At 50.9% G+C, this 17,500-nt stretch overlaps 1 protein-coding gene across 1 annotated transcript in view; it reads right to left on the bottom strand.

The window, feature by feature from the left end:
• Nucleotides 1-17,500, bottom strand: part of LOC143275904 (uncharacterized) — a 42,641-nt gene that overhangs the window by 20,700 nt on the left and 4,441 nt on the right. The window contains exons 3-8 of the mRNA XM_076580229.1: nt 15,301-15,475; nt 11,539-11,668; nt 10,386-10,590; nt 6,888-7,125; nt 5,153-5,241; nt 1-2,138 (exon numbers count right to left, since the gene is read on the bottom strand). The exon at nt 1-2,138 is cut by the window's left edge and continues 2,114 nt beyond it. Coding sequence (XP_076436344.1) covers nt 1-2,138; nt 5,153-5,241; nt 6,888-7,125; nt 10,386-10,590; nt 11,539-11,668; nt 15,301-15,475 — 2,975 coding nt within the window. The remainder of the gene's footprint in view (nt 2,139-5,152; nt 5,242-6,887; nt 7,126-10,385; nt 10,591-11,538; nt 11,669-15,300; nt 15,476-17,500) is intronic.

The following is a 17,500-nucleotide window of genomic DNA, read 5'->3' as shown; positions in this document are numbered from 1 at the left end:
AGTCTTTCTCGGACTGTCCTTGTGCTGACACGCAAACACTCCGATGCGAGGGTTTCTGCCATGGTCAGCTTGCGTGACCGTTGACACAGTCTTCCTTTTCTCGACCTTTTGTCCTTGTGCGCTGTGTGATGACGGGTCTGAGTCGCTGATCCATCGTGACTGTTGTGTGCTGTCTGTGGGTCCATGTGACGGCTGTCTTCTGCTGGCGACCTGGCTAGAGCTGCTCTGTGCCTCGTTGAGGCGGGTTTCACGGCCGCTTCTGTCGACACCGTCATTCCCTCTTTCTTCTCTGCCTTTCCTGGGCACAGAGCGCTGGTCACGCACGGTGCGCCACGTCTGACTTCTCTCCTCATCCAAAACGTCACCACCAAGATCCTTGTCCAACATCTGTGAGAGCACCTCAGCTGAGGAGCTGAACCCCGCACCCTCCGCACCACTGGTGCCGTGTCTGAACATCAGCAGCTGGTCTGGTTCCCGTTCGACGTGCTGACCGACAGGTTTACCTGCCATGTGAACAGCAGTGTCTTGAGAATTGAGCGAAGTTGTTGAGTTGGCCCCCTGTCCTGAAGGTGGGCTCACCTGTGCCGACACGTCCAGCAGAAGTTTCAAGAGGTTGACTCTGTCCGGCACAGATCCTGGCAACACCCCTTCACCCACGCTTGGCCACCAGGTGACTGGGGGACTCTGCCATGACGCCGGCACAGAACTCTCCTGCCTCCAGGGCTTCGAAGAAGGTGGTGTGGCTGGAAGGGATGGGTCCGTGGCTGTATGGAACACGGTCATCCCACAGTCTGTGGGCGTGGTCTCAGCAGTGAATGACATGCCTGAAACTGTGGGCGTGGTCACACCAGCAACCAGGGATGATGCATTTGAAACTGTAGGCGTTGTCACGGCTGTGGATGATGAAGGAATTAGTGAAGCGGAAAAAGAGGGCGCTGTTGTACCGCTGCTGTGTTTTGATGCCACTGACGATGGGGCACTTGTCGGAACAGATTCAAAATGAGTGTTTTTGGCAGTGTTGCTGTTTGAGGCAGTGTTAATGGTTGAGGCAGCTGTACCATTCGAGGCAGTGCCAGGTTTGGAAGCAACATGGCGAACAGGGGCAGTGTCGTTGCTGGCCGTCATGGACGTCTCACTCTTCACAGGACGGCGAGAGCCGGGCACGCTGGGACTGGGGTTCACGACAGCACCGCCACCCCTTCTCGTCGCACGACCAGAATTGCGTATCGGGTCACAGGTCTCTGCTTCTCGCTGCCGATGACCAGCAGAAACACGTGAACCCACATCCGCCACGTTGTCAACGTCATCGCAATCAGTCTGCTGCGGTTGAGAGGATGGTGGCGCAGCCCTTATGGGTTCCCCCGCCCCTGCCGATCTTTTGCCGCTGGCTGCGCTCCCTGCCGATGCCCTTCCCACCCGCCTTCTTTCCGCACCCCCGCCCCCACCACCCTTGTCACCATCACCACCGTCGCCATCGTCATCATCACGATGCTGCTTGCTGTGGAGGTCTGTGGGCCTGCAGCTCTGTCCTGCACCCTTCCTCTGCCTTCCTTGCTCCTCTCTGTCTCTGGCTGTCTTGCCGTCGGCCATGCAGGATGGCCGTGACACCGACCTCCGCGTCCCGTCCGAAGACTCCGTCAGGTCCGCGAAGCGCACAGCCTTCACCGAGGCTGCCGTTTTGGGCCGTGCTCTCTCTGGCAACTTGGATGAGACGGCGGGCTCGGAGTAGCGGACGCTCGCGCTCTGCGGTCGTTTTATCGCATCCCCCTGGGAGCTGGAGTTGGAGTTTTTGAAAACGTTGCCGGTGAGGACTTTGTCGTTGCGGGGGCAGGTGCTGTCGTTGTTGTTGTTCGCTAAGGTGGTGGTGGGAGGGCCCGCTCGAGGGGCGTCACCGACGTTCTTGTTACCTCTATCACCGCTCGTGTGAAGGGTCTCCTTCTTGTTCCCCGTGCTCTTTGAAAGCTTGGTGGTGTCCGGCACGGTTCCTCCTCTGGCCTGTCCGCTGACTTCTGCTGAGGGGCAGCCACCTGTGTGTTGAGGCTCCTTCTTGCTGTTCCCGTCCATCACCGCCTCTTCGTCTGCCTTCCGTCCTCGGTCTGTGAGGTTTTGCGGGGCGGCCTCCGCTGTGCCGTTTTCACCTGTCACACAAGGCGTGGTCAATGTCGTAGAATGTGTGAGTAAAGCTGGGTGTGCATCTCTCTCTCTCTATCAGACACACAGGAGTGATGGCCTAGAGGTAACGCGTCCGCCTAGGAAGCGAGAGAATCTGAACGTGCTGGTTCGAATCACGACACAGCCCCCGAAATTTTCTCCCCCTCCACTAGACTTTGAGTGGTGGTCTGGACGCTAGTCATTCGGATGAGACGATAAACCGAGGTCCCGTGTGCAGCATGCACTTAGCGCACGTAAAAGAACCCACGGCAACAAAGGGTTGTTCCTGGCAAAATTCTGTAGAAAAATCCACATCAATATGAAAAACAAATAAAACTGCACACAGGAAAAAATACAAAAAAAAAGGGTGGCGCTGTAGTATGGCGATGCGCTCTCCCTGGGGAGAGCAGCCCGAATTTCACACAGAGAAATCTGTTGTGATAAAAAGAAATACAAATACAAATACAAAAAAACAGACACACACACACACACGCACACACACACCTACACACACACATATTTTTTGTTTATTTGGCTGTGTTCCTCACTACACACCAATGTCATCTTATTTTGTCACTTTCATTTCTTCTTAAACTTTGTATTGAAAAAAAAGAGAGTTGTTTTTGTTTGTTGTTTTTTCTCCTTTCTTTCTTCTTGTTTACTGTGATCATCACAAGCAAATTTATCTCCTTGAGGTGTGTCATGACAAGGAACTGTACCTGCCAGATATGTGTCATGGAAAGGAATTTCACCTGCTTGAGGTGTGTCATGACAAGGAACTTCACCTGCTTGAGGTGTGTCATGACAAGGGATTTTATCCGCTTGAGGTGTGTCATGACAAGGGATTTTATTTGCATGAGGTGTGTCATGACGAGGGTTTTTATCCACATGAGGTGTGTCATGACGAGGGGTTTTATCCACATGAGGTGTGTCATGACGAGGGTTTTTATCCGCTTGAGGTGTGTCATGACAAGGAACTTCACCTGCTTGAGGTGTGTCATGACAAGGGATTTTATCCGCTTGAGGTGTGTCATGACAAGGGATTTTATTTGCATGAGGTGTGTCATGACGAGGAACTTTTACCCACTTGAAGTATGTCGTGACAAGGAATTTTACCTGCATGAGGTGTGTAATGACAAGGAATTCTACCTGCATGAGGAGTGTAATGACAAGGAATTCTACCTGCATGAGGTGTGTCATGACAAGGAATTTTACCTGCATGAGATGTGTCATGACTAAGAATTCTACCTGCATCAGGTGTGTCATGATGACAAATTTTACCTGCATGAGGTGTGTCATGACAAGGAATTCTACCTGCATCAGGTGTGTCATGATGACAAATTTTACCTGCATGAGGTGTGTCATGACGATGAATTTTACCTGTATAAGGTGTGTCATGACAAGGAATTCTACCTGCATGAGGTGTGTCATGACAAGGAATTTTACCTTCAGGATGTGTGTCATGACAAGGAATTCTACCTGCATGAGGTGTGTCATCACAAGGAATTCTACCTGCATGAGGTGTGTCATGACAAAGAATTGTACCTGAATGAGGTGTGTCATGACGATGAATTTTACCTGCATGAGGTGTTACATGATAAAGAATTTTATCTACATAAAGAATTGTGTCATATACAAAAAAAAACCCCCCAAAAAAACCCTGCAAGAAGCGTGTCATGACAAAGAATTTTACCTGCATGAGGTGTTACATGATATAAAGAACTTTACCTTCATAAAAAAAAAAAAAATGTGTCGTATATATAAAGAATTTTACCTGCAAGAGGTGTGTCATCGCAAGGAATTTTACCTGCACGCGTCGTGTCATGAGAAGTTTTTACCCCAGCATTTTGCGTGTGTCATGATCGCTGAGCGGACAGAGAGATGCTAACGATGCCTCCTTGAGCAATTGAACTGAACTGAACTGAACTGAACACACAATCACCAGAGATGCCAACCCCTGTCAAGTGTTTGTAAGAACAATCAGGAACTTTGGTAGGAACATTTTGACTGGCGCAATAGCCGAGCGGTTAAAGCGTTGGACTTTCAATCTGATGGTCCCGGGTTCGAATCACGGTGACGGCGCCTGGTGGGTAAAGGGTGGAGATTTTTACGATCTCCCAGGTCAACATATGTGCAGACCTGCCAGTGCCTGAGCCCCCTTCATGTGTATACGGCAAGCAGAAGATCAAATACGCACGTTAAAGATCCTGTAATCCACGTCAGCATTCGGTGGGTTATGGAAACAAGAACATACCCAGCATGCACACCCCCGAAAGCAGAGTATGGCTGCCTACATGGCGGGTTAAAATAAAAACGGTCATACACGTAAAAGCCCACTCACGTATATACGAGTTGCAGCCCACGAACACAGAAGAAGAAGAAGTAGAAGAAGAAGAAGATAGGAACATTCTGATTTTGGTAGGAACACTGGGACTCCTAGCCCCATCAGCAAACGTACATTTCATCTACAAGCTTAATCCACCAGGAACTGATGCTGTTTGACCGAGACGCAACTTGATTTAGTTACGTTCTCTCTCGTTCGGGACAAACGAATAAGCTGACTGGTTCATTCCATGCTGTTTCAATGTAAACACGCACGTGATTAGCTAAGCGTTATCACGCGAGACCACAGTTATTAGTGACTGCCCTGGCCTCGTGATCGATAGGTCTGGAGCGTCTGGGTAATGTTACGACAGGAAGGTAGTCGAAAGTGAACTTATTGGAACAATTCTGAGGTTGGTGTAACGTCGGAACAAACTGCGATCGAGCGTAACAAAATACAGCAAAATCGTAACAGTTGGCGTCTCTGCCTATCCCACAACCGCCAGAAATGGAGAATGTCCGTGATATTCGTTCAGCAGTGCAGTGGCCCTCCACCCCTTCCAGCCCCCTTCACACACACACACACACCCACCCACCCCCAACCAAACCAGGTTTTAGGACCAATGACAGGGAGACAGTGACAGTAACAGACGGTTGTGTCATGATGAGAAATTTTTACCTGCGTGCGCTGTGTCGGCGGTTCCAGTCTGCTCTGTTGCAGGGGGGTGTGGAGAGCTGTGGTAGGCATTCATCATCATTCTCTCCTCCCTGAGGGGGGGGGGGGAACAAAGAATAAAGTCAAGGGAGAGCTTTATATATATATATATTTTTTTTTTTTTTTTCAACTTTTTACCTCCTGACAGCTGTGAAAATCTGGAAATCAGATTCAGTCCATCACAGTGCTAAACTCACATTTTTCAAGGATCCGCATCTGTTTCTTACATGCGTGTGTGCATGCGTGCGTGCGTGCGTGTGTGTGTGTGGCAGGGGTGGGTGGTGGTGCGTATCTGTGTGTGTGTTTGTGTGTCTCTGTCAGTATGTGTGTGTGTGTGTGTGTGTGTGTGTGTGTGTGTGTGTGTGTTCTTGCGTGCTTCGTGTCTGACTGGTGTGTTATTGTAAGACCCAGCCAGAGGTTTGAGAGCGCTATATAAATGCAGTATCAGTATCAGTAGCTCAAGGAGGCGTCACTGCGTTCGGGTAAATCCATATACGCTACACCACATCTGCCCAGCTGCCTGACCAGCAGCGTAACCCGACGCACTTAGTCAGGCCTTGAGAAAAAAGAAAAAGAGAGGTAAATGAATATTTGAATTAAAAAACAAACAAAAAAACCCCCAACAAATAAATAATAAGAAAATTAAAAACATATAAAAATATGTAAATGCACTATCATTATCATTATTATCATGAACATCACTGTTATCATTTTTTAAAATGATTACTATTACTATTATTATCATCATCACATCATCATCACATCATCATAATTACTGTTATCGTAATCATTATTATTGTTATCATCATACAACAAACTAGTGTATTGTTCTTTACACACACACACACACACTTAAAATTCATCATAATTTTTTATTTCTATTTTCATCTCATTCATTTACTTATTTATCTATTTCTATTATCTATTCATTCATTCATTCATTTATTAATGTATTCACTGATTTATTCATTTATTTTTATCTATTTATTTATTCATTCATTCATTTTATCATTATTATTATTATTATCATCATAATTACTTTAATTATCATCATTATTGTTTAAAATCATTTATTTATCTTTTTACTTTATTTTCTTTCTTTTTTTATATATTTTATTATCATCTTATTTTCCCTCAAAGCATGACAAAGTGCGTGTTGGGTTACCCCACCAGTCAGGCATCTGCTCAACAGATGCGGTGTAGCGTAGATGGATCTGTCCAAATGCAACGACGCCTCCTTGAGCTGAACACACACAATCACCAGAGATGCCAACCCCTGTCGAGTGTTTGTTGGAACAATCAGGAAATTGGGTGTAAACATTCTGATTTTGGAAGGAACACTTGGACTCCAAGCCACATCGGCAAAAATACATATTATCCACAAAGCAACACTTGCGCCTACCTGCAACATGGTGTAACTACCATGATTAAGCTGACTGGTCCACTCAATGCTGTTTCAATGTAAAAACACGCATGCAATTAGCTGAGCATCATCACGTGAGACCAAGGTTAGTTAGCGACTGCCCTGGCCTTGTGATCGAGTGGTCTAGAGAACGTCTGGGTAACATGTGACCATGCTATGGAGTCGAAACTGAACTCGTCGAAACAATTTTGACGTTGGCACAAAGTCGCAACAAACTGCAACCGAGCGTAACAAAATAGGGCGACATCTCTTCAATCACACAACTCAGCAACTCACTCTCTCATGGCTTCCTCCTCCAATGCGGCAATTTCTGCTTGGAAATCTTCCTCCTCCTCCTCCTCGTCCCTGTTCATCCCCGCCAGTTCTTCCAGGCTGGAAGCAGCGGAGACGCGATGCATCGACTCGTATCCGCCAGACAGGTGATCGGCACTTTCATCAAGGTGAAGGTCACCTGACTGGATGTTTCGACGATACTGCAGCAAGCGGCTGGGGCTTGGGGTGTATGTCCTGGTGTCTGGAGTGGGGGGGGGGGGGGGGGGGGGGGGGGGGGTCAAATCAAATCAAATCAATTCGTATTGTTTATTGCTAACCTGCAAGGGGCCGTTTCAAAAGACTGTCTGCCTGACAGGCGAAGAAAACTCCGCAATGTCGAGTTAAAAGCAAGTAAGTCAGCACAGCATTTAAAAAAACCCCAGTTTACCTCCATTTCACTCAGTCCATAAAATAAAAAGAAATCAACACACATACCTACAACACGCACACTACACACACACACACACAAACACAACACACAAACACACCCACACACGCACAACACACACAGACACTCCCTCCTCTCCACCCTACAGCCCATACTCTCCCCCTCCCCCCACCACACTCACACACAAACATTCCCCATCCCAACCCCCTTCCACTCAGTGCCCCTCCATCCACCACAATCAGCCCCCATCACCACCACACACAGACACCCCCTCCACACCCCCCGCTTCCTCCCCCCCAACCCCCCCCCTTGCTTCCTCCCCCCAGCCCCCCCCCCCCCACATAACACACAGACACCCCCACAGACACCCCCCCCCTACATCCCCCGCTTCCTCCCCCCCAACCCCCCCCCCCCCCCCCACATAACACACAGACACCCCCTCCACACCCGCCGCTTCCTCCCCCCCCAACCCCCCCCCCCTGCTTCCTCCCCCCAACCCCCCCCACCCACATAACACACAGACACCCCCCCACATCCCCCGCTTCCTCCCCCCCCCCCCCCCACATAACACACAGACACCCTCGCACATCCCCCGCTTCCTCCCCCCCCCTGCTTCCTCCCCCCCAACTCCCCCCCCACATAACACACAGACACCCCCCCACATCCCCCGCTTCCTCCCCCCCAACCCCCCCCCCCCCCATAACACACAGACACCCCCCACATCCCCCGCTTCCTCCCCCCCAACCCCCCCCCTGCTTCCTCCCCCCCAACTCCCCCCCCCCCCACATAACACACAGACACCCCCCCACATCCCCCGCTTCCTCCCCCCCAACCCCCCCCCCCTGCTTCCTCCCCCCAACTCCCCCCCCACATAACACACAGACACCCCCCCACATCCCCCGCTTCCTCCCCCCCAACCCCCCCCCCCCACATAACACACAGACACCCCCCCCACATCCTCCGCTTCCTCCCCCCCAACCCCCCCCCCCCTGCTTCCTCCCCCCCCCCACATAACACACAGACACCCCCCCACATCCCCCGCTTCCTGCCCCCCAACCCCCCCCCCCCCACATAACACACAGACACCCCCCCCACATCCTCCCCCCCAACCCCCCCCCCACATAACACACAGACCCCCCCCCACATCCCCCACATCCTCCCCCCCAACCACCCCCCCCCCCCCCCCACATAACACACAGACACCCCCCCACATCCCCTGCTTCCTCCCCCCCAACCCCCCCCCCCCCCCGCCGCCCACATAACACAGACACCCCCCCACATCCCCCACTTCCTCCCCCCAACCGCCCCCCCCCCCCCACACATAACACACAGACACCCCCCCCCACATCCCCCGCTTCCTCCCCCCCAACCCTCCCCCCCATAACACACAGACACCCCCCCCCACACATCCCCCGCTTCCTCCCCCCCCACCCCCACATAACACACAGACACCCACCCCCACATAACACACAGACACCCCCACAGACACCCCCCCCCCCCCCACATCGCCCGCTTCCTCCTCCCCACCCCCCACACACAGACACCCCCCCACATCCTCCGCTTCCTCCCCCCCCAACCCCCCCCCCCCTGCTTCCTCCCCCCCCCCACATAACACACAGACCAACCCCCACATCCCCCGCTTCCTGCCCCCCCAACCCCCCCCCCCCCCACATAACACACAGACACCCCCCCACATCCTCCCCCCCCAACCCCCCCCCCCACATAACACACAGACCCCCCCCCCACATCCCCTGCTTCCTCCCCCCCAACTCCCCCCCCACATAACACACAGACACCCCCCCACATCCCCCGCTTCCTCCCCCCCCAACCCCCCCCCCCCCCCACATAACACACAGACACCCCCCCACATCCTCCCCCCCAACCACCCCCCCCCCACATAACACACAGACACCCCCCCACATCCCCCGCTTCCTCCCCCCCAACCCCCCCCCCCCCCCCCCCCCCGCCGCCCACATAACACAGACACCCCCCCACATCCCCCACTTCCTCCCCCCAACCGCCCCCCCCCCCCCCACACATAACACACAGACACCCCCCCCCCCACATCCCCCGCTTCCTCCCCCCCAACCCTCCCCCCCATAACACACAGACACCCCCCCCCACACATCCCCCGCTTCCTCCCCCCCACCCCCACATAACACACAGACACCCCCACAGACACCCACCCCCACATAACACACAGACACCCCCACAGACACCCCCCCCCCCCCCACATCGCCCGCTTCCTCCTCCCCACCCCCCACATAACACAGACACCCCTCCACTTCCCCCCCCCACATAACACACAGACACCCCCACAGACACAGACACCCTCCCCCTCACCTCCACATCACATACACAAACAAACATAATTAACCCCATCACCTCCACACTCACACAGACACCCCCCCCCCAACACACACACACCTCCCAACACACACAACACATACGTAACACACAGACATCCGCTGCCACACACACACAATTAACCCCATCACCTCCATACTCACAAAGACACTGCCCCCCCCCCCCCCAACACACACACACATAAACATAACACACAGACATCCCCCGCCATACACACACACAAAACACACACTCACACATTTAACCCCGTCACCTCTTCACACACCCCGCAACACACAAACACAATTAACCAAATCACCTCCACACATACACACACAGAGATACCCCACCAACACATACGAAACACAACACAACACAACACACACACACACAGACACCCCCCTGCACCCCCCCCCCACACACACAAACACACACATACATAACACACAGACATCCCCTGCCACACACACACACACACACAACAAACACACAATACACAATTAACCCCATCAACTCCACACACATACACACAACATACAGACCCCCCCCCCCATTCCCCCCCAACACATACACAGACCTCCCTGCTGTCACCACCTCCCTCCAACACACCCACCCACCCACCCCACCTGTCCACCCACTACCCCCCCCACACACACATCCACCACCACACCCCTCCCCCCCCCTTCCCCCCCCCAACCCCCTACAACCACACACACACACACACAGACCTGCCAGAATTCCACGGCACTGAGAGATGGACGGGCCCAACACAGCGACGGGGTACAGCGGCATTAAGCGCCCCTTCTGCTGCAGCTTGCCACGCCGCTTGGGTCCGGCACCGTTGGCCCGGCCGCTGGTCAGAACTCGGTGCATCTGGTGCGTGGCCATCGCTGTTCTCTCTTTCAGGTCTCGGCTGGGTTCTTGGCACGATGCCTGCATCGCCCATGCAAATTTTTTTTTTTTTTTTAAATCTGTGTTGAACGTCAGGATGGTGGGTAGTGTGGAGTGTGCTTGTGTGTGTGTGTGTGTTTGTGTGTGTGTGTGTGTGTGTGTGTTTGTGTGTGTGTATTTGTGTATATGTGTGTGTGCGTGTGTGTGTGTGTGTGTATGTGTGTGTGTGTGTGTGTGTGATTGTGTGTGTGTGTGTGTGTAGCTCAGCTCTTGACATGGTGTCTGTATCATCATATGTACGACAGATGCCTTTTAATAATGTGTGTGTGTGTGTGTGTGTGTGTGTGTGTGTGTGTGTGTGTGTGTGTGTGTGTGTGTGTGTGTGTGTGTAATGTTCATTTTTCCCCATGTATTTTTATCAACACCATGCTTATGACTTAAGTTAGAACTGTGTAGTGCATGCCCTGTTCAGGGCATAGACGTAAAATAATCAAACCAGTCTTTATCTATAATCGTCACAGATCACAATTCTGTCATGTCTGTTCTTATCTTATCATTATTATCTACTATTCTCAGTAGTGGTAGCAGGAGTAGTAGTAGTAGTAGTAGAAGTAGCAGTAGTAACATCATTATCATTTTATTTCTTCTTCTTTGTCTTCTTACTATTATTAGCTTTACTATCCCTGAAAATGGAGTATGGCTGCCTAAAAGGCGGGGTAAAAACGGTCATGCACGTAAACGCCCACCCGTGTACATACGAGTGAGCGTGCAAGTTGCAGCTCACAAACGCAGAGGAAGAAGAATAATTAGTTTTATCATTGTTGCTGTTGTTGTTGCTGCTGCTGCTGCTGCTGCTGCTATTATCATTATCATTACCACTATCATCATCAACATTATTATTATCATCATAATCATTATCATCACCATTATCACTGTCATTATCATCCTCATCATTACCACTAACGCCAGGTTTCAGGCGAGGGCCCCTACCTGGGTGGGGGGTCTGACGCTGTGTTTGAAGGGCGACTTGACGTGGGAGTTGGGGCGAGGGGTGGCGCCGATGGGAGAGACGTACATCCTGCCCAATGATCGTCTCCCCTGACTGCCAGCACTGTGAACCCTGACAACAACACGGCATCACGTTTTACGGTGGTGTAATGTGTGTGTGTGTGTATCCATTTATATATATATATATATCAGGCCCAACACTCAGATTATATCACAGATTGGCATAAGTCTACAGCTGGTCCAACAGCACAGTGAGAGCTGTATGATCAATGGTTTCTCCACTGCAATGGGTAATCTTTACAGCTTAATCTTTTGCGAAGGACAATGACTCTTAAACTAAGAGGCAAGACTGCACCGGCTCTTAGTACTTGGGGGCTAGTCGACCTTTTGGGGACCATCTCAACCCCCCTTGGCCGAGAGAGTGGGGATGTAACTTGGGCAAGACACTCTCCACTATAATCAAATTGTGGCCCAAATAGTCGAGACAGCAGTTGCCTCCTCAGCTGTTCTGATGGGTCATAGTTGGACATGACTATCATGTTGGGATCAGTTCCCCCCCCCCAAATCTAACACCTTGTCCCTGAAAGTGAAACTGACATCATGTTCAGACACAGCAACAATATAACACTGTATTCCACAGCAAATGCTGTGAAATATATAATATGAATCAGCCTGCACATGAAACTTAAACTGATACCATGTTTGGACATGATGACAACGACAGGTGCAATAGCCGAGTGGTTAAAGCGTTGGACTTTCAATCTGAGGGTCCCGGGTTCGAATCACGGTGACGGCGCCTGGTGGGTAAAGGGTGGAGATTTTTACTATCTCCCAGGTCAACATATGTGCAGACCTGCTAGTGCCTGAACCCCCTTCGTGTGTATATGGAAGCAGAAGATCAAATACGCACATTAAAGATCCTGTAATCCATGTCAGCGTTCGGTGGGTTATAGAAACAAGAACATTCCCAGCATGCACACCGCCGAAAGCGGAGTATGGCTGCCTATATGGCAGGGTAAAAACGGTCATACACGTAAAAGCCCACTCGTGTGCATACGAGTGAACGTGGGAGTTGCAGCCCACGAACGCAGAAGAAGAAGAAGACATGATGAAAACATGACATTAGAATTTACCGCAGATATGGTGAAACATATATATATATATATATATATATATATATATATATATATATATATATATATATATATATATATATATATATCAGTCTGCGGTGATTTGACACCATGAAAGTGAAACTGACATCAGCCAGGTTTTAGACATGATGACAACATGACATCACATTACCACAACCACCATCATCTCCACCATCACCACAACCACTACCACCACCAACACCACTAACACCCCCTGCCATCACCACCCCCATCACCACTACTACCAATATCAACACCACCACCACCACCATCATCATGACTACTACCTCCACCACCACCATCACCACTCCCACCACCACCATCAAAATCACCACCACCATTACCACCATCACCACCACTACCACCATCATTACTCCCACCACCACCACTACCACCATCACCAACCACCACCACCATCACAACCTCCATCACAACTACCACCACCATTATCACCAACCACCCCTACCATCACAACCACCATCACACTTATCACCAACCACCATCACAACCACCACAACCACCACCCCGTACCTCACCACCACCATCACAATCCACCACTGCCATCAAAATCTCCACCACCATTACTACTACCCCCACCACCACCCTCTACCCCACCACTACCATTACCACCCCCACCCTCACCACCACCACAACCACCACCACCAACACCCATACCCCCCTCACCACCACCATCACCAACCACCACTTACATCACTACCATCAAAATCTCCACCACCATTACTTCTACCCCCACCATCACCACCACCACCACCCTCTACCACACCCCCACCCTCACCACCACCACCCTCTACCACACCCCCACCCTCTACCACACCCCCACCCTCACCACCCTCTACCACACCCCCACCCTCACCACCACCACCCTCTACCACACCTCCACCCTCACCGCCACCACACCCCCACCCTCACCACAACCACCACCACCACCATCACCAACCACCACTACCATCAAAATCTCCACCACCATTACTACTACCCCCACCATCGCCAACACCCCCCCCCCCCACCACCACCAACACCCATACCCCCCTCACCACCACCATCACCAACCATCACTACCATCAAAATATCCACCATCATTACTACTACCCCCACCATCACCACCACCACCACCACCCTCTACCACACCCCCACCCTCACCACCACCACAACCACCACCCTCACCACCACCACCACCCTCTACCACACCCCCACCCTCACCACCCTCTACCACACCCCCACCCTCTACCACACCCACACCCTCACCACCACCACCACACCACCACCACCACCCTCTACCACACCCCCACCCTCTACCACCCCCCCACCCTCACCACCACCACCCTCACCCTCACCACCATCACCCTCTACCACACCCCCACCCTCACCACCACCCACCACCACCCTCTACCACACCTCCACCCTCACCACCACCACACCCCCACCACCCTCACCACAACCACCACCACCACCAATTTCTACCTCACCACCACCACCATCACCAACCACCACTACCATCAAAATCTCCACCACCATTACTACTACCCCCACCATCGCCAACACCACCACCACCCACCACCACCCATACCCCCCTCACCACCACCATCACCAACCACCACTACCATCAAAATCTCCACCATCATTACTACTACCCCCACCCTCACCACCACCACCACCCTCTACCACACCCCCACCCTCACCACCACCACACCCCCACCCTCACCACCACCACCACCCTCTACCACACCCCTACCCTCACCACCACCACACCCCCACCCTCACCACCACCACCACCCTCCACCACACCCCCACCACCCTCACCACAACCACCACCACCACCAATTTCTACCTCACCACCACCACCATCACCAACCACCACTACCATCAAAATCTCCACCACCATTACTACTACCCCCACCATCGCCAACACCACCACCACCCACCACCACCCATACCCCCCTCACCACCACCATCACCAACCACCACTACCATCAAAATCTCCACCATCATTACTACTACCCCCACCCTCACCACCACCACACCCCCACCCTCACCACCACCACCACCCTCTACCACACCCCTACCCTCACCACCACCACACCCCCACCCTCACCACCACCACCACCCTCTACCACACCCCCACCCTCACCACCACCACACCCCCACCATCACCACCACCACCACCCTCTACCACACCCCTACCCTCTACCACCACCACCCTCTACCACCACCACCCTCTACCACACCTCCACCCTCACCACCCCCCACCCTCTACCACACCCCCACCCTCTACCACACCCCCACCCTCACCACCCTCTACCACACCCCCACCCTCACCACCCCCACCCTCTACCACACCCCCACCCTCACCACCACCACAACCACCACCACCACCACCCTCTACCTCACCACCACCACCAACCACCACTACCATCAAAATCTCCACCACCATTACTACTACCCCCACCATCGCCAACACCACCACCACCCACCACCACCACCACCCACCCCCTCACCCTCCCCCCCAACACCACCACCCCCACCACCACCCACCAAGCAGTCAGAAACAGTGGCGACAGACCAAACTGACCGGAGGGAGGGTGTGGGGGAGCTGAAGGCACTGGGGGAGGAGGAGTCCCTCCGGAGATCCTGGAGGGAGGAAGGCGTGAGGCACGCCCGCCCGCTGACCACCGAGCTGAAGCTGGGGCTGCCCGACCTTTGACACGCTGACCTTGGTCTGGCCTTTGCTGCCCTCCTCCGCTGCCCTGTTCCGCAGAGAGGCGATGGAGCGTGACCTTTTTCAACAACTTTATATCTGTCTGTTTCTTTTATAAATTTTTATATATCATATGTCTGTAAACCAACAGAGATGAATCAGGGTAATCTTTTCAACAACTTTTATCTATCTTTTCAATTTTTATATATTATGTCTGTAAACCTTTTTTCCCCGCTATAAATCACTCGGCTTTATATAACTGTTTTAAGAGCACAGTCAGTAAATAGGTTTGACACTTTCTCTCTCTCTGCCTCTATCTCTGTTTGAAAATAGGTTTGACATTTTCTCTCTCTCTGCCTCTATCTCTGTTTGAAAATAGGTTTGACACTTTCTCTCTCTCTGCCTCTATCTCTGTTTGAAAATAGGTTTGACATTTTCTCTCTCTCTGCCTCTATCTCTGTTTGAAAATAGGTTTGACACTTTCTCTCTCTCTGCCTCTATCTCTGTTTGAAAATAGGTTTGACACTTTTTCTGTCTCTGTCTCTATCTCTGTTTGAAAATAGGTTTGACACTTTCTCTCTCTCTCTCTGCCTCTATCTCTGTTTGAAAATAGGTTTGACACTTTCTCTCTCTCTGGCTCTATCTCTGTTTGAAAATAGGTTTGACACTTTCTCTCTCTCTGCCTCTATCTCTGTTTGAAAATAGGTTTGACACTTTTTCTCTCTCTGGCTCTATCTCTGTTTGAAAATAGGTTTGACACTTTTTTTCTCTCTGCCTCTATCTCTGTTTGAAAATAGGTTTGACACTTTCTCTCTCTCTCTGGCTCTATCTCTGTTTGAAAATAGGTTTGACACTTTTTCTGTCTCTGGCTCTATCTCTGTTTGAAAATAGGTTTGACACTTTCTCTCTCTCTCTCTGGCTCTATCTCTGTTTGAAAATAGGTTTGACACTTTCTCTCTCTCTGTGGCTCTATCTCTGTTTGAAAATAGGTTTGACACTTTCTCTCTCTCTGTGCCTCTATCTCTGTTTGAAAATAGGTTTGACACTTTCTCTCTCTCTGGCTCTATCTCTGTTTGAAAATAGGTTTGACACTTTCTCTCTCTCTGCCTCTATCTCTGTTTGAAAATAGGTTTGACACTTTCTCTCTCTCTGGCTCTATCTCTGTTTGAAAATAGGTTTGACACTTTCTCTCTCTCTGGCTCTATCTCTGTTTGAAAATAGGTTTGACACTTTCTCTCTCTCTGGCTCTATCTCTGTTTGAAAATAGGTTTGACACTTTCTCTCTCTCTGCCTCTATCTCTGTTTGAAAATAGGTTTGACACTTTTTCTGTCTCTGGCTCTATCTCTGTTTGAAAATAGGTTTGACACTTTCTCTCTCTCTCTCTGGCTCTATCTCTGTTTGAAAATAGGTTTGACACTTTTTTTCTCTCTGTGGCTCTATCTCTGTTTGAAAATAGGTTTGACACTTTCTCTCTCTCTGCCTCTATCTCTGTTTGAAAATAGGTTTGACACTTTCTCTCTCTCTGGCTCTATCTCTGTTTGAAAATAGGTTTGACACTTTTTTTTTCTCTCTGACTCTATATCTGTTTGAAAATAGGTTTGACACTTTTTCTCTCTCTGGCTCTATCTCTGTTTGAAAATAGGTTTGACACTTTTTTTCTCTCTGCCTCTATCTCTGTTTGAAAATAGGTTTGACACTTTCTCTCTCTCTGTGGCTCTATCTCTGTTTGAAAATAGGTTTGACACTTTCTCTCTCTCTGTGGCTCTATCTCTGTTTGAAAATAGGTTTGACACTTTTTCTGTCTCTGGCTCTATTTCTGTTTGAAAATTGGTTTGACACTTTTTTCTCTCTCTGGCTCTATTTCTGTTTGAAAATAGGTTTGACACTTTTTCTGTCTCTGGCTCTACCTCTGTTTGAAAATAGGTTTGACACTTTTTTTCTCTCTGCCTCTATCTCTGTTTGAAAATAGGTTTGACACTTTCTCTCTCTCTGCCTCTATCTCTGTGTCATTCTCATGTCTCTCTCTGCTATCTCTGTCTCTATTTGTCTGTCTCTAACTGGTGTGTGTGTGTG

Source organism: Babylonia areolata, chromosome 31 (genome assembly GCF_041734735.1).
Source record: "Babylonia areolata isolate BAREFJ2019XMU chromosome 31, ASM4173473v1, whole genome shotgun sequence".
NCBI classification, from domain to species: Eukaryota; Metazoa; Mollusca; class Gastropoda; order Neogastropoda; family Buccinidae; genus Babylonia; species Babylonia areolata.
The sequence above is the reverse complement of the archived record's forward strand: the minus strand, read 5'-3'. Positions and strand labels throughout refer to the sequence as shown.